At 44.2% G+C, this 20,297-nt stretch overlaps 1 protein-coding gene across 1 annotated transcript in view; it reads right to left on the bottom strand.

Annotated features, from left to right (window-relative positions):
• Window positions 1-14,465: 14,465 nt before the first annotated feature.
• ngef (neuronal guanine nucleotide exchange factor) overlaps window positions 14,466-20,297 on the bottom strand; it is a 76,535-nt gene continuing 70,703 nt past the window's right edge. Inside the window, exons 13-15 of the mRNA XM_080509479.1 lie at window positions 18,718-18,797; window positions 18,297-18,401; window positions 14,466-18,188 (exon numbers count right to left, since the gene is read on the bottom strand). Coding sequence (XP_080365605.1) covers window positions 17,950-18,188; window positions 18,297-18,401; window positions 18,718-18,797 — 424 coding nt within the window. The 3' untranslated portion in view covers window positions 14,466-17,949. The remainder of the gene's footprint in view (window positions 18,189-18,296; window positions 18,402-18,717; window positions 18,798-20,297) is intronic.

Raw genomic sequence — 20,297 nt, 5'->3', positions numbered from 1 at the left:
GAAGGCGTTCGACCGCGTCCCCCGAGATGTCCTGTGGGGGGTGCTCCGGGAGTACGGAGTCCGGGGTCCCTTGTTGAGAGCCGTTCGGTCTTTGTACGTAGGAGTAGGAGTAGGAGTCTGGTTCGCATTGCTGGCAGTAAGTAGGACCTGTTCCCAGTGCACGTTGGCCTCCGGCAGGGGTGTCCTTTATCACCGGTTCTGTTCATCACCTATATGGACAGAATTTCTAGGCACAGCCGGGGGCCGGAGGGGGTCCAGTGTGGGGAGCACAGGATCTCATCTCTGCTATTTGCGGATGATGTGGTCCTGTTGGCCCCATCAAGCCTGGATCTCCAGCGTGCACTGGCGCGGTTCGCAGCCGAGTGTGAAGCAGCTGGGATGAAGATCAGCACCTCTAAATCCGAGGCCATGGTTCTCGACCGGAAAAAGGTGGCTTGCCCCCTCCAGGTCGGTGGAGTGCCCTTGTCCCAAGTGGTGGAGTTCAAGTATCTTGGGGTCTTGTTCACGAGTGGGGGAAAGATAGAGCGTGAGATCGACAGGCGGATCGGTGCAGTGTCTGCAGTTATGCGGACGTTGTATCGGTCTGTCGTGGTGAAGAAAGAGCTGAGCCAAAAAGCGAAGCTCTCGATTTACCGGTCGATCTTCGTTCCTACCCTCACCTATGGTCATGAACTATATTATATTATTATTATTATATTATATACTATTATTATACTGGGGTGAGGGAAGTCTGGGCCACTCTGCTCGGACTGCTGCCTCCGCGACCCAGCCCCGGATAAAGCGGTAGACAATGGATGGATGGATGGATGGATGAGCTGTCTTTCCTTTTTGGTTTTGTGTGAGGAGTAAGAACTCATTTTGCTTCTCATGACAGCTTTACCTGTCTCCCAGAGGACACAGACAGATTGTTTGTTTCTAAAAAGAGTGTCCATTGTTTTTTAAAGAATGTGAGGAAGTCTAGATTCTTGAGCAGTGATGTGTTAAATCTCCATTGTCTAATAGCAGGGGTGATTGTTCTATTAGTGACTGTCATATTGACAGGTGCATGGTCACTGATAGTGACGGGGTGAATCTGTGTGTCCGAGGTGTCTTTAATCACTGATTTACTCACCAGAAAGTAATCTAAGTGTTACGGTGGGACTTCAGAGGCTCAGGTGCAGAGAAACCAGCGGAAGACAGATGAGAACACTTTGAAGAGTTTATTCTTTTAACAAGGGTGAATCGAAGGTTCTGCAGGCTCCAAAGGCAGGAGGTAAAGGCTGCATTGCTGAGCGGGAGCTACTGGGGCTAGAGTCGTGTCTGGTCATGGTGGGTCAGGAAACCAGGGAAGCTGAGGCTGGCGAGTCTTCAAAGGGAAGCAAAAGGAAGCGGCGTTAGTGTAAGACGAAACTGGGAGACAACACACGCAGGTCTACTAACTCAGGGAGTGTTACGATCCAGCGCCAAGTGGAGTCGAGCACCTGTTTAAGAGGAGCAGATGATCAGGAGAAAACGAGCTCCACCCGGTCGTCGCAGCTGAACTGAATCAGGTGATGAATCCCTCAGCAGCTCCACTTCCTCAAACACAGCCTGAAACAAAAGGGGAGGAGAGACAGGAGAGGGAAAAACATCCAACCATGCCCCTAAGAGGCCTCTGAGGAGTGGGGCGTGACACTAAGCGTGAATAGGATTGGTGCGCTGCTGCGTAGAAGGTGTATTCTTTAAGATTAGGATGAGAGGTGCGCCAAGCGTCGCAAAGACCATAGTCACTCACGTACTGCTGTATTATATCTGGGGATTCCCAGTGTCTGGTATTTGGTGCTTTACGAACTCCGTCCATTTGTGGATTGAGGGCTATGTTGAGGTCTCCTCCTACTATAAGTGTTTTGTCAGAGTTGAGAGGGTGGTGAAGAAGTTGTGATAGAAGGAGGGGTCATCAACATTTGGGCCATAGATGTTTGCGATACACATCTCTATGCTCTGAAGAGAGATATGAATAATTATAAATCTTCCCTCCTGGTCTGTGATTGTGTCTTTATGAGAGAATTGTTTTTTATTGCTGATTAATATAGCTACGCCTCTCTGCTTGGAGTTATAACCAGCTAAGTATGTGTGAGGGAATTGTGGTGAAATCAATTTGTGATGTCCTGTGGAAGGTGTGTGTGTCTCTTGTAGTAAGACAATGTCTGCCTGTAGTTTATCCAAGTGTTCGAACATTTTTGTGTTTTTGTTTGTGTGCGCATTCCACGCACATTCCAGGTGACATGTGTGTGTGCGTGTGTGTGTTTGTGTGTGCGCATGTTTTTAAGGTTCCTAGTTCTGACTGGTTATTTAAACGTGTGTCTGCCGATATATGGGTGTGTGATATCATGACAGTTGGATTGTGGTGTTAATGTGGTTAAAACAGTGGGAAAGTATTACTATTAAATCAAGGGAGGGGGTATAGAAATACCAAAGACCAAAACCAAAACCCAAAAAAGGACAATCCCAAACTCATAGGTGACATTAGTGGTGATGTATGGAGTGTCTGCTTTGTTTTTTGTTTTTTTTTAAGTCATGTAAATATATGTATATATATAATAAATTCCCCTCTATGCGGGCGGTCACCTGTTTTTCTATTCCAAGCTCGGGTCCTCTACCCGAGGCCTGGGAGCTTGAGGGTCCTGCGCAGTATCTTTGCTGTTCCGAGTACTGCACTTTTCTGGACTGAGATGTCCGAGGTTGTTCCAGGGATCTGCTGTAGCCACTCCTCCAGTTTGGGGGTTACTGTCCCGAGTGCTCCGATTGCCACGGGCACTACTGTCACCTTCACCTTCCAAGCCCTCTCCAGCTCCTCTCTAAGCCCTTGGTATTTCTCAAGTTTGTTCTCAAGAAACAGCAAGCGACGTCGGTCTAAAATCTCCTTTGGGAATTGGTTAACGCTGAAGCTCGTCCCTTGCAGTTCCCTGCTGCGGCTCTTCACCAGTTCTTTCTGCTTGAAATGTTCAAACTTAGCAACGATGGGCCGCGGGAGCTGGTTTTCCTGTCGTCTCCATCCCAGGTGGTGGACGTGGGCGACGGTGATCTTATTCACGGTGTCCACGGGAAGCTTCAGGTGCTCCTGCATAAATCCTCGCAGCAATGTTTCCGCGTTTTCCTCCTCCTGTTCTGGAAGTCCCGCCAAGACGAGCTTGTCCCGCATACTCCTGCTTTGAAGGTCCAGGATGGATTCCTTCATCTGCTTGTTCTCCTGAGTCAGTCCATTCAATCCCTGGCTGAGCAGGTCCACCTGGCTTCTCAGCCCCTGGTTCTCTGCTGTTCGGTCGGCTACCTGCTGTTGGCTGAATTCCAGCGAGTCCCGAAGTGCTTGAAACTCACGATGGAGTACCTCCACTAATGTGAGATGGGCATCGATGCTGGACAGCTTGTGGTGTTGATGCTGTCCAGGATGTCCTCGAACTGTTCACTGATGGTGAAGGAGCTGCTGTTGGAGAGCTTTCACCTCGGCTCCTCTTCAAAGATGAGGTCTGCGGAGTCTTCGACATGACGAGACAGTCGTAGCACTCGTCCAAGTAGGATTGAATGTCTTCTATTGTGTCCTCTTCCAGCATTATAATTTAGCTTAATTTACCCTTTGTTTCTTTGTTTAGTTTAGTTTAGTTATTTTTTTATTTGTTTGTTTTTCCCCTCAGTGGTCAGAAAAGTTTGCTCTACAGCCTAGGTGCTGCTATGTTGGATTGCAATCGATTACATCACATTGGAATCACTCACTGCGCATGCTCTCCAAAATTCCTAGTTCTTTATGAGACAAAACAAGATTTCCATAACAGATGTCATGAAAAGTAATGATGGTGATGGCTTAGTTCACTTGCGACCCAGGACATTTAATAAACTAGTTGATTATTTTAGAGAGAATAATCGAATGAATAATAAACTCGATCTCAAAACGTGATCTCCCGATTTGTAGTTGGATGATAAGTTCAGGGATCTGATGAATAATCAGACAAACTAATATTTAAAAAAAAAATGTTTTTCCAATTAACAGTAACCCTTCCATGTTCTATACATAGCATCAGGTTGAACTAATCCCAGGCAATGCCCAGTTGTTATTACCACTTCCTTGATGGAGTTCGGTTGTTGTCCTGACTGGAGGGAAGCTGGTGTCTTCTCCTGTAGTTAGCACCTCCTGCTAACTGTGGTTGGCTGGTTCTTCAGGCCGAGGAGAAAAAGATGAAGTTGATGTTTTAGGAGCTGTCCTTCTTTGCAGCTCCTGGTTGTTCCTTTTGTCCAGACTGAGGAGCTGGTCGCTCAGGTCTGTGATGGTCTTCTTGCTGGTTGAGGAAAACACAAAGAAGTTCTGTGAGGCATCGTTTCCCTGGTCCCGTCCTGGAGAAACCGGTTGGTTTTCCTTGGTTGATGGGATAACAGACTCTGGGCGCTGGTCTCCGGGTCCTGGGAAGGTCTGACCCTCATGGTTGGGTCAGCAGAGGCGTCGAGGAGTGAAGGCCCCTGGTTGCAGGCCTCTGGTGTTAGCTGTATGCTAACGCTGGGTGAGCTGAGTTGAGCTGCTGGGAAGCAGCTCTTCCTTGGTGTTCACTGGGGAAGACTCGCTGCAAGACTCTCTGCGAGACTGCTTTTACAGGCTTTTGTTGAAAGTTTGTGCATTTGAAGGTGTCAAATCCTGAGAGCTCGGCGTCTCCATGTTCCAACGCTGAGCTGCCGCGATCAGCGCCAGAGTGGAGAGCCTCCTGCGTTTGAGCAGAAAGCTCAGACTCCCGTGTCTGTGTACAGAATTTGTTGGATTTACGGCAGGTCCCTTTTGTAATTTGTACGTTGCCGACAGGCCCCGACAGGCCCCGCACTTATCCGGTCACGCCAAAGGCCCGGCCACATCCTACTGGCAAAATTCTATATTGTTTTTGTGATGTTTATTATTCTTCATTATTATATATTTTTTACACTTAAGTACATAAATGGACCCCTAAACACACTCAAAAACTCACTAAATTTGGCAGTCTATTGAAGAATCGCATAGAGCCGGTGATCATGTAAAAAAATTCCGACAAAGTCCAAAAATGGTTCACTAGCGCCACCTAGAAACATTTAATCGCCCACCACGGTCCGTAGGAATGTCGTAGAGAGATGCAGCGAATACAAAATTAGTTCGTCTCGTCGAGACCTACAACTCACACGCTCCCCACTTTGAATTCGCTGTGTTTTTACGATCTGTAAGACACACCCCAGGAACCAGTTTGAACCAGTGTTTTAACAACTTGTGTAACCGCCCACACTGCCACATCAGTACAAGGGCTCTTAATGACCACAGTGTGATGTTCCTGTTTTCTCTCCAAAGCTGAAGCATCAACGTCCTCATGCTCTTTCACTGTAGTGATGAACTTTCTTCTCAGCTGATCCGTCCACAGCACCTCTTGGTTCACAATCATTCTTTGCCTGATGATCTGCTCACTGGAAATCTTGTAGCTTACATTGAAGGCCGGCTTATTTCTGATACACACACACACACACACACACACACACACACACACACACACACACACACACACACACACACACACACACACACACACACACACACACACACACACACACACACACACACACACATGCACGCACGCACCCACACACACACACAATTATATAATGCAGAAGGTTGTGCAACAAACATATGTATATCCAGTATATCAATATATGTGTAGTCTGACCAGATAGTATCATGTCTTATGTTTCTTCTTCTGCTGTTGCAGTAACGTTTGCAATGGAGTTGGCCAATAACCCGGTGTACTGACAGTAACAGGGCTTTGGGTATCTAACTTCCATGGCCACACAGTCTAACCCTTCATAAGCCCATATATAAGACACAACACAATAGACAAGTTATTGATCAGAACAAAATCTAGATCTCGATCGAGATCTCTGTAAATCTGATGATACAGAGGAGCAAAGAGATCGGGCATGCAAGCTGAACAATGTGGGGAAATATAAAGTATCAAGTGTAAGCAATATTGATAAAGGAGGAAAGTAGACCAAGGCTGTGATTTGGGGCATGCCTATTGAGGTGTCAATTGAGGAAATCAAATCTAATTTGAGAGGTGGAAAACTTAAGGAAGCTAGAAGACTTCAGGTCTTTAGAGATGGTGAGAAGAAAGACAGTGTAAGTAAGTAAAGTAAAATGTATTTATAAAGCGCTTTTCACAGATAAAAATCACAAAGTGCTGTACAGGAGAAAATGGTAAAAACAACAATATAAAATGTATATACATGTGTAAAATTAAAGTGACACTAGTGAAAAACCCATCAACCAAAAGCTCTCCTAAATAAACATGTTTTCAAGTCCTTTTTAAAAGAGATAACAGAGTCCGCCAGGCGCAGAGACAGGGGCAGAGCGTTCCACAGTCGAGGGGCAACAGACTGAAAAGACAGGTCCCCTCGGGTCTTATAATGGGTCTTAGGGACCACAAGCAGGCTCTGACCAGACGACCGAAGAGTACGGCCAGAGGAGTACGGCTTCAAAAGGTCCAGGATGTACTGAGGGGCCTGACCGTTTAAGGCTCTGAAAGTCAGCACTAGGACTTTAAAATCAATCCTTAATTTTACAGGGAGCCAATGGAGAGCCGATTAGACTGGCGTGATGTGAGACCTTCGAGGTGCACCTGTTAGAAGTCTCGCAGCAGAATTCTGAACGATTTGCAGTTTGTTTAGAGCTGACTTATTTAGACAGGTAAAAACAGAGTTGCAGTAATCAAGTCTTGTGGATATAAAAGCATGAATAATTAATTCCAGGTCTTTTTTTGACAGCATTTTGCGAACTTTAGAGATGTTCCTTAGGTGGAAAAAGCAATTTCGCACAAGCTGTTTTGAGTGTGTCTCCAGAGACATGGCCTGGTCAAACACAACCCCCAGGTTTCTGAGGCTGGATTTGACAGAGGAGCCCAGAGAGCCAAGGTGCTGTTTAATCAGCGGGATCTTGTGGTCTGGAGCAAAGATCAGCGTTTCAGTCTTGCTTGAATTTATCTGTAAATAATTTGTGGCCAGCCAGTCTTTGATGGAGGAAACACACTCTAAGAACATTTGCAGACGATGGAACTCAGCATCATTAAAAGAACAATACAGCTGGACATTGTCAGCATAGAAATGATAAGATACGTCCTTGAAACAACCAATAATTTGACCAAGTGGCAAAATGTACAGTAAAAACAAAATAGGGCCAAAAACTGACCCTTGTGCCACTCCGCAGGACAAGTTTGTCACATCAGACTGTACATTGTTAACAGCGACGTTAAAAGTTCGGTCTTGAATATACGAGGAGAACCACTGGAGGACAGAACCATAAAGTCCCATCTCATTATGAAGCCGGTTGATCAGTAAACTGTGATCCACAGAGTCAAAAGCAGAGGTCAGATCGAGAAGTGCTAGAACTGTGTAGCGGCCAGAGTCTGCTGCCATCAACAAAAGGAGTGTAGCATTCCACTCGAGTTCGATGAGGAGATTTTCCCACAAAACTTTTTCTTGTGGTATATGCCCTATTCACTCAGGGAGCATGTACCACGTCCACTTAAGCCCCGGTCCCACCGCACACAAGTGCCGGGACGGAGCGGAGCGGTACGGAGCAGTACAGAATAGAGACCCCGACCGAAATTTTGGGTAGCGTCCCCACTGCAGAGAGGAGCGTGAAAAGTGGGCGGGGCTTATGAGCTCCGCAGAAATGTGACATTATAACAGAAAAGAACGTCGTCAGATGTAGATCTTATGAATCGTCTGTTGTTGTTTAAATTCTCCACTTTGGACTGTTATTTTTTGCAGCGGAAAAAAAAAAAGTTACTTTTTGCAGCAGTCATTTTTTGCAGTGGAGAGCTGCAGCGCAACTTCCGTGTTTGTTGTGAGAGAGCGAACGCTCGGCCACTTGCCGGCGACTTGGGGCAACGTGCCCCGCACTCGAGCGCTCGGGTGCGGGGCAAGTGACCGGAGCGTTCCCCCCGGTTGGCACAGTGAGATTTTCAGCTGGATGGGCTCGCTTGCGGCCTAGCATGCCCGTTAGCATGCTAACAAACATTGTCCGATTGAGCTGGAATTTGGTACGTGGCCTAATGGGGGCGCTGCGGTCACAAATCACTAGTTAATTAGCTGGTTTTGATGCTGTTTTTTTTCCAAATAAAAGTCATAAAAAAAAAAAAAAACTTCAAACCTATCAGTCTCTAGAGCAGGGGTTGGCAATCCTGGTCATCGAGGGCCACAGCCCTGCACGTTTTAGATGTCTCCTCACATCAATACAGCTGACAGCAATTAGTGGCTCCTTGTCAAGCTTTCTGCAGAGCCTCATCATGATAACAGGTGTGTTTGAGCAGGGAAACATCTAAAACGTGCAGGACTGTGGCCCTCGAGGACCAGGATTGCCCACCCCTGCTCTAGAGGATCGTGCCCACCCCGACGGGCATGAGCGAGGTCCCGGCAACGCTGCTTGCAGCTTTAATTTTGATTTGTGTGCCCATTCCACGCACATTCCAGGTGATAAATCTGAACATGTTCCGAGCTACACTCATCTTCGAGGTGGGTTTTCGTGTGTGTGTGTGTGTGTGCGAATGAGATTTTAAGATTCCTAACTTTGAATGGCTATTTAAACATGGGAGTGTATGTCTGCCAATATATGAGTGTGTGATATCGTGAAATTTGGATTATGATGTAGTGATTTTAATGTGGTTGTTGGGATCTCACAGGACCACAGAAAGTTTGTTCATTTGTAGGAAAAGACAATTGTCATATGTCATGATACACAGTCATGACATATGAATTCTGACCCAGGAATGTGATTGTCTTTCACACGGAGTGAGGGGGGGACCTTCTGCAGGAACCCCCCCCCCCCCCTTTTGTTCACAAGACTCTTCCCCCATGCAATCAGCCAGTCACTGATTGGTTGAAGCTCTCAGGCTTTGACACCTCCGAATTCACACGTGGAACAAAAGCCTGCGAAGCCAGGCTTCTCTCTCTCTTGCACGACTACACTCCGAGAAGGTGAGTTGCTGGAGAGCAGCTCATCCAGTGTTAGCACACAGCTAACACCAGAGGCCTGCAACCAGGGGCCTCCACTCCTCTCTTGCAACAAAGACTCCGAGGAGGTGAGTTGCTGAAGAGCTGCTTCCCAGCAGCTCAGCTCACCCAGTGTTAGCACACAGCTAACACCAGAGGCCTGCAACCAGGGGCCTCCATTCCTCAACTCCTCTGCTGACCCCACCACGAGGGTCAGACCTTCCCCTGATCCAGAGACCAGCGCCCAGAGTCTGCTCTCCAGGGAAACCAACCGGTTTCTCCAGGACGGGACCAGGGAAACGACACCTCACAGAACTTCTTTGTGTTTTCCTCAACCAGCAGGAAAACCATCACAGACCTGAGTGACCAGCTCCTCAGTCTGAACAAAAGCCCCGGTCCCACCGCACACAAGTGCCGGGAGGGAGCGGAGCAGTACGGAGCAGTGCAGAATAGAGACACCGACCGAAATTTTGGGTCGCGTCCCCACTGCAGAGAGGAGCGTGAAAAGTGGGCGGGGCTTATGAGCTCCGCAGAAATGTGACATTATAACAGAAAAGAACGTCATCAGATGTAGATCTTATGAATCCTTTGTTGTTGTTTAAATTCTCCACTTTGCACTGTTATTTTTTGCAGCGGAAAAAAAAAAAGTTACTTTTTGCAGCAGTCATTTTTTGCAGCGGAGAGCTGCAGCCGCAACTTCCGTGTTGGTTGTGAGAGAGCGAACACTCGGCCACTTGCCAGCGACTTGGGGCGACGTGCCCCGCACTCGAGCGCTCGGGTGTGGGGCAAGTGGCCAGAGCGTTTCCCCCGGTTGGCTGAGGCACAGACACGGGAGTCTGAGCTTTCTGCTCAAACGCAGGAGGTTCTCCACTCTGGCGCTGATCGCGGTCCGGCAGCACAGCACCGGAACACGGAGGCGCCGAACTCCGAGCTCCTTTTCATCGCTTCCGCGGTCCGTCCCCGCGATAAAGCGCCACTGACCGCGGCTGAACAGAACGCTGACCGCCTCTGGAAAGCAGAGCTGCCGGAGCGCGGTCAGCGCCGGAGACGAAAGCTCCAGACTCCGGTGTCCCGGACACGCATCCATGCCACAGCGAGCGCTATGCTGCAAACAGAAAACTCCAACGCGATGCAAAGTCCCGAGCCCGGTCTCCCCCTGCCTCAAGTCGCTCTTTCACAACAAACACTAAAGTTGAGCAGCAAAGAAAAGAAAATGAAAATAAAAACAACCAGTGCAAAGCTGACCACACTGACAGCAGAGGATTCAGCCGGCACATTAACATATTGAGGGAGTGTAGTAAATCACTGACCAATCAGCAGACAGCAGCTCAAACTCAGACCCGTTCCATGGACCCGGCACCCCAACGGAAGGGTAGCGGAAAAACGGTCGCCTTTGGAGCGGTTTAGACTGCATTCCTGTCGTGACACGCGAACCGGAGCAGTTTAGACCGGTCTAGGCAGGTACTTTTTGTGCGGTGGGACGGGGGCTAAAGGGACAACCAGGAGCTGCAAAGAAGGACTCCTGAAACATCAACTTCATCTTCTTCTCCTCAGCCTGCAGAACCAGCAACCACAGTTAGCAGGAGGTGCTAACTACAGGAGAAGACACCAGCTTCCCTCCAGCCAGGACAACAATTGAACTCCTTCAAGGAAGTGCTAACAACTGGGCATTACTTGAGACTAGTTAAACCTGATGCTATGCATAGAACTGTTTAACTTCATGAACATGTGTTGATTCTGTTACAGTGATTGTGTTCTTTTGATAATGATATTTGGAAGCGTTATCAACTTGTAAACCACCGTTAGCTCTGCCACAGACACAGGGTCTGCATGCTAATCTTTGCTTTACTAACTTGTTAACTCACAATCCTACACATATCACATCAAAGACAACATCACACCATAACCGTCCTGACGTTTTACAGAGCAAATCGCATTCACATAAACTCATTCTAGAAATGGTCCTTTAGCAGAGACACACAGGAGCCGCCATTGCTTCCCAGCACATGGTCGAGACCCAGGACAGACTTCCTACTCTCTGATAAACTCCATTTGGAATGTAGTTTCTTGTGATCCGCCATCTTGTTTTGTAGTTCCATCACACGTCTCACACACACGCTCCCTCCACCTCTTTCTCTCTCCACACACACACACACACACACACTTACACACACCAAGCTGTATATAGGTAGTTAGAATCTGTGTTTTATTTGTTTTCATTGTAAATAAGTATAATTTTTGGAATCATACTTGCTGTTTTATTAATGAGCACAAAGGAGAATGAAATGTTGACCTCTTCTGTGTCAAGAACTCCAAAATCCTTCAATCTTTTCTGTTAATTCTGGTAATTGTAATTCATTTAACTATTAATTCAAATTCCTGACTAACTGTTTAGTATATCTTATGACACTGATATAACTGAATTGGCTATCATTTCCTCTTAAGACAGGTGGTGCTCCGAGGTATCTGATACTGTTAAAACTGACCAAACTCAGCCTGGCCGGGCTTGTCATAAATAGCTAAGATAAGCCTCGGGGGGTGGAAGGCCGTTGACATGCAATGGGGGTTGAATGCGACTCTTTGTTTGTGTGAAGCTCACTGGTAAGACAACAGCCCCCCCTCAAACAGCCCCCCTTCAAACAGCCATTGAGCTTTACCCACTGGGAGGGGCAGACTGACCGGAAGACAGCATTTCCGGCGCGAGCTCTCTCTCACTCTGACTTTCTCTCAGACTCTCACTCTCTCTCTCTCTCTCTCTCTCTCACTCTGACTCTCTCTCAGACTCTCACTCTCTCTCTCTCTCTCTGTCGCTCTCGACGAAAGTGGTTCTGAGCAAGAGCTCTTCGTAGTGAAATGCTCCAGAACCCGGGAATATTCTTGTAAAGGCCGGTACTTCTTCTATCTTATGTAATAAACTCCTGTGTTAATCCATTCTCAAGGTTTGTAGGTTTCTAACTCAGTGTATCCTTTTCTCTCTTCTCGGGAAGAAAGATTGTCGCTTCCTGTCTGTGCGGATTCGAAGGAGACAAACAAGACAATACAGATCAGATTAAATTTCAACAACATTATTAACTATCTTTGATAATTATTAATCATTATCAATAGCCAACCAAAACATAAATAGTGATCCATATGAGATAATAAATGGTGGGTTAAAACAGTGGGAATGCATTGGTTTTAAAACAAGGGAGGGGGGTATAGAAATAACATTTACAATCTTGATGATGTAAATAAGAACTGAAAACAATATTGGACTCATTTACCGACGATTTTATTAAATGAAAAAGGTACATATATTGAATGATAAAAATGATCAATACTCTTAAAAAAAAAAGAGCCCATTTTGGATTTGAAGTCAGTAATATGTTTCAAATAAAGCTTGCACAGTCATGAAAGAAGAGTGAGAGATTTGTGGGGTGTAAAGAGAAACAACAACAATCCAGTTGAACACCAACATTTTCAGCCATGTTTAGATATAAACAAAGAAGAGCTGGGCCTGAAGCATTTAATCCATTCTCTACAGTTTTGTTTTTTTTTTTTATAGAATTTGAGATTGTATTAGCATTCACATTCATCTTTGAACACACTTAATTAAACACTTTCTGTATGTAAAACAATCACCAGTAATGAGAACCAGTTCTGGTAATGTTCTGACCTCAGGTCGTAATGCAGGTTAAAATAAAATTGCGTTCTGTGGTGAACAACCCTTAAAATAACAGTAATTCCCTCAATGCAAAAATGTAGGTTAAAAACACAGACAAAACGGTACAGGCCCACAATCACATAAAATGACTTTTAACATATCACTTTTAACGTATGTCATATTTCCGTAGAGTTTTTATTTAAATATATACAATATGTATATTGTTTCCACATTATTGCAATTTTTTTATATACATTCTGTGCAGTGTACCAACTGATGAGTTGGAGTTTTACTTCAATATGCATTATCATTATTCCGTGAACATTTGAGCACATTATAATGTGGTTGCATGACACATAATATAAATCTGTATGGTAAAAACACTTCATTTAACCACCATTAGTCCTTTGAAAGTAATACAGGTTAACTGGCCAGGTCATGGTTCTCCATACATCTTATTTGTGTGTCTTGACATTAGTGTCAAATTATGGACTTTGAGTTTAGCTTAGAGCAGTGTTTTTCAACCTTTTTTGAGCCAAGACACACTTTTTTCTTTGGAAAGATCTCGAGGCACACCACCGCCCGAAAATGTTAAAATGTGAAACTCTGTAGCCTTTATTAACAATATAAAGTCATTCTCAACAAAGTTTTATCAACAGGAATCAAATAATTACAGAAAAAAGTATTTCCCAATTTATTTTTGTTATTTTTACTCGCTCAGTGTGAAACCTGGACCTGATGGATGAAGAGCTGAGATCCTGGTTAACGTTCTTCCTTTTCAAAAACGTCTCCATAACTGTCACTGACACAGTACTTTGATACAAGATGGCAGCAGCAGGTGGTGGAGATTAACCAGACTGACGTCTGTTAAGTTTCATTTCACTGGCAACGTTCTGTGCTGCCATCTAGTGGCGAAGAGTATTTATACATGATTACTCCAACACACTGCTCTCACAGCTGACAGCGGCTGTGAGAGCAAATGTTTTTTAGAAAAAAATTTGAAATTGGACAATTTCCCACGACACACCTGACTATATCTCGCGGAACACCAGTGTGCCACGGCACACTGGTTGAAAAACACTGGCTTAGAGTTTGTAGTTTGTGTCTTGTTGAAAATGTATATATTTTTTTTATTAATAATGATTTTGTTTTTACTTTCATACAGCATTTGTTCTTATCTACTGCAAAGGTAATGCAGTTTTCATCCAAAAACTAATGTCAGAGTATGATGAGCATTTAACAACATACTATACTTATACGTGACTTGAGTTACCCTGTCCTCTGGTGAAAAGAAAAGCATAGAATGACAGCACAAGAGCCATGAGTTCATCCATGTTTACAACCCAGCCAAAGCCCTGAAGAGAAATAATTTAACGTGACCACTCTGACCCCAACAGGAAATCTAACCACTTGAGTTCAAATATGTCCTTTGGCCTTTGATTAATCCAGCACAACACAGCTGGGGTCGAGTACTTTCCATAAACAAATCTAACTTTAAATTTACACATCAACAAGAGGTTACCACTTTAGTCCAAGCAACAATTTATATTAAATACTTTACTTTTGATTTAAGTTCTTTTCACTTTAAATTAGAACACTCGAAACTTTAAAGTTGTTAAGCTTTCTGGGAAAAAAAAAATCTGTGAACACATCTGAAATTTTTCAAGCAAACAATTTGAGGACATTCATTCTCATTATCTGACAGTTATTTTTGTTTGACCAGCAAACTGAGTTAGTGCAGAAAATATCCATCCATCCATCCATCCATCCATCCATCCATCCATTTTCTGCCACTTATCCAGGCCGGGTCGCGGAGGCAGCAGTCTGAGCAGAGTGGCCCAGACTTCCCTCGCCCCAGACACTTCCTCCAGCTCCTCCGGTGGCACCCCAAGGCGTTCCCAGGCCAGCCGAGAGACATAGTCCCTCCAGTGTGTCCTAGGTCTGCCCCAAGGCGTCCTACCGGAGGGACATACCCGGAACACTTCCCTCGGGAGGCGTCCGGGGGGCATCCGAAACAGATGCCCGAGCCACCTCAGCTGGCTCCTCTCGATGTGGAGGAGCAGCGGCTCTACTCCGAGCTCCTCCCTGGGGACTGAGCTCCTCACCCTATCTCTAAGGGTACGCCCAGCCACCCTACGGAGGAAGCTCATTTCAGTCGCTTGTATCCGGGATCTCGTTCTTTCGGTCATGATCCATAGTTCATGACCATAGGTGAGGGTGGGAACGAAGATCGACCGGTAAATCGAGAGCTTCGCTTTTTGGCTCAGCTCCTTCTTCACCACAACAGACCGATACAACGACCGCATAACTGCAGACGCTGCACCGATCCGCCTGTCGATCTCACGCTCCATCTTCCCCCCACTTATGAACAAGACCCTGAGATACTTGAACTCCTCCACATGTGACAAGTGCACTCCACCGACCTGGAGGGGGCAAGCCACCTTTTTCCGGTCGAGAAAATATGTTCTTTAAATGGAAAAGAAGGAAAGCTGAAAAAAGCTTTAGAATTAAGTTAGCAAACAAGCAAAAACTGGAAGACTTAAAAAGTATTTAAGAAATATGAAACCCAGACACCAATGACACCAACAACATACACAATAATGTAAACTAGATAGAATAAACAATGACTCTCAGTGCACGCACAAGTGAGGTGGATGAAGGGTGGGAAGTTAAAATCAAGTGCAGGGAAGTGGAGATGAAGGTCACCACCTGTAAGCTGCCACTTAGTAAGCATCTGTATTAGCAACCTGTAACCTCTTGTGTCACTCATGCAGAGAGAGATTAGGAGCAGGAGTATTGTGTATTTAAAAATATGAAGGATAATTTTTAATGATTCTGTTTTGCAATGCAATTTTACAAGACAATGTCTGATATAGCCCACCGGGCTTAATGGATTATAGCTCAAACATTTCTTCTTCAAGATGACAGTGTGCAAGAAGTAATAAATAAATGCAATAGCCAGAAATAACCACACGTAAAATGAGATTTCCTTACAACACTGAATAAAATCACATCCATGCAACTCCTATTCCATCAGAAATCAGTTTACACAAACCTGAAAAAAGGCAACAAAAGAACTGCGAAGAGCTTGCCAAACTGGTGGTCATGTAGGGGTGGGCTCACCTCTCACACAGGACAGTAGCAGACAACTGAATGACAATAGCAAACTGCAAACTCACAAAGCAAACCAACCATCTGTCCTGCTTCTATATCCAGAGGGCTTTCTCTTTTCTCTGTCAATCAGAAAAAAATTAACAATCACATATATCAGTGAGACTTAGCCCGTCTTTGGATTTGTACTAGAAACCTCGGATATCCTAAGTAATGCGTGACAGAGACAACATGTGAACTCCACATAGAAAGGCTTCATAGCTTGAAAGCAGAAACTTACTTGCTGAGGAGAAACAGTGGTAATCACTGCACCATTATTGTTCTTTAGTATTAACTCTTTCCACTTCAAAGTTGCCCTCCCAACTGAATGTGCCATCGGATCATGAGTAAAATCAGTGACTCCCGTGTTGGTAGGATAAGGATGTGAGATGTGAGAAATGACACTCTGTGTTCCCCAGTGCAGTGAATATCAAACTGCATTAATGTGTGAATGCTTGGAGCATTGCTGTATTGGCTAAACTCACTCTTGTCCAGTAAAAGAACAGAGAATATTGGGTAAAATCCCAAAACCTGCCAAACATTTTCCACTTTTTGATATATTTATCTGAGAAGATTTTAGACTGTCTAGACTCTAGTCTAGACAGCATATAGTGATGCCTGTCTAGAAAATGGAAGAAAAACTTTGAAAACATTTTTTTAAATTTAAAAACAATAAAATAATGTGCGGAATAGGTTTGAAACCCAGACAGAACTCATTCTCTTGTCAGTTTCAAAGAAAATGTGATGACCTCAATGTGGCTATGGGTCTTGTAAACTCCCACATTTGAACCAGTGCCCGTATTCAAAAAGCGTCTCAGAGTCCTCTCAGGGAGCTCTTAACTAATCCTAAAAATTCCGACCAATGAATATTAAAAGTAATTCGGACGTTTCTAAGAGCAACTCTTAGCAAGGAGTTGACAGCAACTTTAATCTTAGTAAGGAGGTGTGGTTGACCCCGTTGCTATGCATACATAGCAATGGGGTCTGCTGAAAGCTGTGATTGGTTGTTAGTGAGAGGAAGACAGAAAAAAACGCTCTTCGTTCCTCGTAATGAATGGAGAGTAAAATTAACCGATCAAATATCTTGGGCTGTATTAAAAATGTGTAATCATGAAAATTATTTTATGTCATGATAATGAAACTCAGAAAAATAAATTTGTGCACAGCTTAAAAATGATTGCATTTGCCTTGTTCATATGCCGATTATTATATTGAAATCAATAATAATAATCAAGATTATTGTTAATCTTTTCTGTCCACGCTGGTTATTTTTACCACTTAATGTATTATAATGATATACATTACGGAATTGGACGCGTATGCACCAATTCCGGTGATTGACCAATGAGGGGCTATGAAAGCGCCATCACTCTCAGACTACACTGCTGCAGCTTCCCTGTAACGACGTACCGCAATGTTGTGATCACCTTCATTCGGGTGTTATTGCGTTGCTTCACTGTGGGAGAAGTAAGATCATCACCTAACATTATTCCTGCATGATCGAGCCGGTCGCATGACAATGATTTACCATTGTTGTTAAAGAAACGGAGAACATCTTTCCTTTCTCTTTGTGTCCATCCTGCAGGCCTATGAAAAAGAACTGATGTTGATTATATTATATGTTGTTCATGAATACTGTAATTCCAAATGGCACTTATTCTCATGGCTTCTCCCCTGGCTACGATGCTTCCAGACTTGTACTTCCACATTAAAGCTTCTAACCAATCACATTTTAGCTATCATCAGTTGCTGGGTATAGAAACCTGCTGCAGCAGGAGGAGAACTTGGATTTTTTTCATTCGGAAAGGTATTTATTCTGGCTACACGAGTATCCATCTGTGATGCAAAGGCTGTTTATACTGTATTTCTGCATGGTAACATGGTTTTTGTAGCCATAAAAAAGTTATTGAGGGGTGAATTGACTCAGCCCAGTACTAGTGAAGGCCTTGGTCTGAAATATACAGCCCGCCACAAAAATATGCTCTGTGTGGACATTCTTTGTTGGTCACCAAAATTAATATTGCATGTTTAAAAACATTAGGTAATGTGAAAAGAAAACAAGTAGAACTACATTGTCTTGACAATATTCCCCATGAATTAGGGTACTTGTCCTTTTGTGAACTCATTCTGTGTTATTACTGATTCACTGTTTCACGTCAGTTCCCCATCTGATCTATCCGAGTACCAGAGAGGCTGGACGCTTTTGGGGTGCGTCTTCCTCTTAAGCCAACTCTGATTCCAGTTTGTAGACTTGCTCCACCATCCTGGGCCAGTTGAATCTTGATAGCCTCTCTCAGGTTTTGAGCTCGGACCTCTTTGCTATGAATCTCCTCCACAACTCGACTTGGGAACCAGCCCCTTTCGCCATCATGGAGCCTTTCGCCCATCATCCAGCCTGGGATGAAAAAAAATATGATTAGGCAACAATGCTTAGGACAGAAGATTTCAGCCATAAACTTGATTTCCTCATTTTCTAATTATAAACAGCAGCAGTAATCCACACCATCATTTGTTCTCTCAAGAAGGTTCATAACGTCCGCCATCTCAGTGGAAAGTTCATCAGGCTCCTGAGCTGAGTATGACTGAATACACTGCACCTGCAGAGAGTCTGAACAATAATAGAGTCACAGCTCCATTCTTTAAGTGAGCAAAGGCTGCATGAAGCAGAAAAGCCAGAGAGGCAGGACAGCAGAAACAGTGCTTCTTTGGTTTTGTTCCTGTTTTTGAAACAAGTAATGACTTGTGAACTGAGCTGAATTTAGTAAAGCAGTAACAGAGCAAGTTACACAATAGGACATGAATGTTAGAACATAATAGAAAAGTAGAGCAAGGGAACACTGAACAAGGAGTAAGATCCAGAGAAACAGAAAAAAACAGGTTGAAAAAAAGTATCATGACAGGATTGGAGTGATATTTGTTCTCACCTGCTTGGTGGGCACTGGTCGACATGAAGCGTGTACGGCGGTTAGGAGTGAGTGCACATATCCATCGAAGCTTATCACTCCTGTCAACAAAATGCCACTGATCAGAAAAAATGCTCCTCCTGCAGTAAAATAACCCTTCTGATATGGTTCAATACATGTTAAACATTTTCAAATAACTAAAGAGGACCTAATAATTACACAAGTACAGACTTCTAAAGGGTGAGTTGTTATAAAATAGACATCAGATTAAAGGTACATAGATCTTGACCTCAACAGCACTGTTATAAAAAGTTTTAAGCCATCTGAGCCACCACTGGGCCACTCCTCAGCCACCACTTGGTTAGAGAACAGGGGCCTTATTTATAAAGCTTGCGTATGCACAAAACGGGTCCTGAAAGATGCGTACGCCACTTCCCACGCAAAGTTTGTGATTTAAAAAAATGTACTTTGCGGGAGAATGTGCGTACCAGTACACAAACTTTGAACCTTGCACAGGCACATTTTGGAGACGGGGAACCTGGTGGTGCTGATTGTCAGGTGGAGAATTGACGCCGGATTCATCTCATACATTTAATATCTTCAAATATCTGACTTACAGATCTATGTAACCATAAACAGCCAAGCTGCAGTGGTATAGCTGTGTTTCTTTAGTAGAACATTACTACTGAATCAGCAGCACCATGTTTATATGTCAAACTTTCATCTTCAAATGATACAGAGCTGTGGATAGAACTGATTGATTATCAATTGTGACAAAGTGTGTAACAATCAGTCTAATTAGAGTACGCACATAAATAGCACGGTAACAGCGGTGCGTAAAGCTGCAGTGTTGGGAGCACACTGAGGCTGTCGCCAGTCGCTGGGGACATCTGTTCTGTTCCAGCTGCTTTTATTAGGATTGACAGCTATAATGTACAAATATACTAAATTGCATGTACACGGTAACAAAGTGAGTCTCTGGGAATGTGTCATACAAAAAACAAACTGCAATAAAGATGATTTATCAAAATAAAAAAATTATAGATTTTCTATTGTTTATTTTATTATTATACATATGTGATACATGATGCAGTTTAGTATATATACACACACACCGTATTTTCCACACTATAAGGCACCTAAATACCTCAAATTTTCTCAAAAGCTGCCAGTGCGCCTTATAACCCAGTGCGCCTTATATATGGAAGAATTGCCAGAGGGTTAGGGTTAACCAGAAGCTTTTATTTTGACAACTCTAACTTCGCAACCGGATCTTCACGACACTCCACACAACACCTTCATCACTCATGGTTGCACACCAACATTCTAACAAACCAAAATAAACTAGATGAAATAATGACTCCCTAAACTGGGGAACAAAAACACATAAACACAATCAACACAACACCAAGCCCAACAACAACCCACAATAACCTCCAACAACACAAAACATGAATTTGTCGCTGCAAGGCATGATGGGACATCATGCCTTGCAGCGACAAATTCATCCTGAGCTCCTCAGTGCAGCCGATAGAAACTCCCATAATTCATTGCAGCTGTTTGTGGTGTTTTAAATGCAATTATTGGGGGTTCTATTTGGT

This window comes from Blennius ocellaris, assembly GCF_963422515.1.
Source record: "Blennius ocellaris genome assembly, chromosome: 2".
NCBI classification, from domain to species: domain Eukaryota; kingdom Metazoa; phylum Chordata; class Actinopteri; order Blenniiformes; family Blenniidae; genus Blennius; species Blennius ocellaris.
The sequence above is the reverse complement of the archived record's forward strand: the minus strand, read 5'-3'. Positions and strand labels throughout refer to the sequence as shown.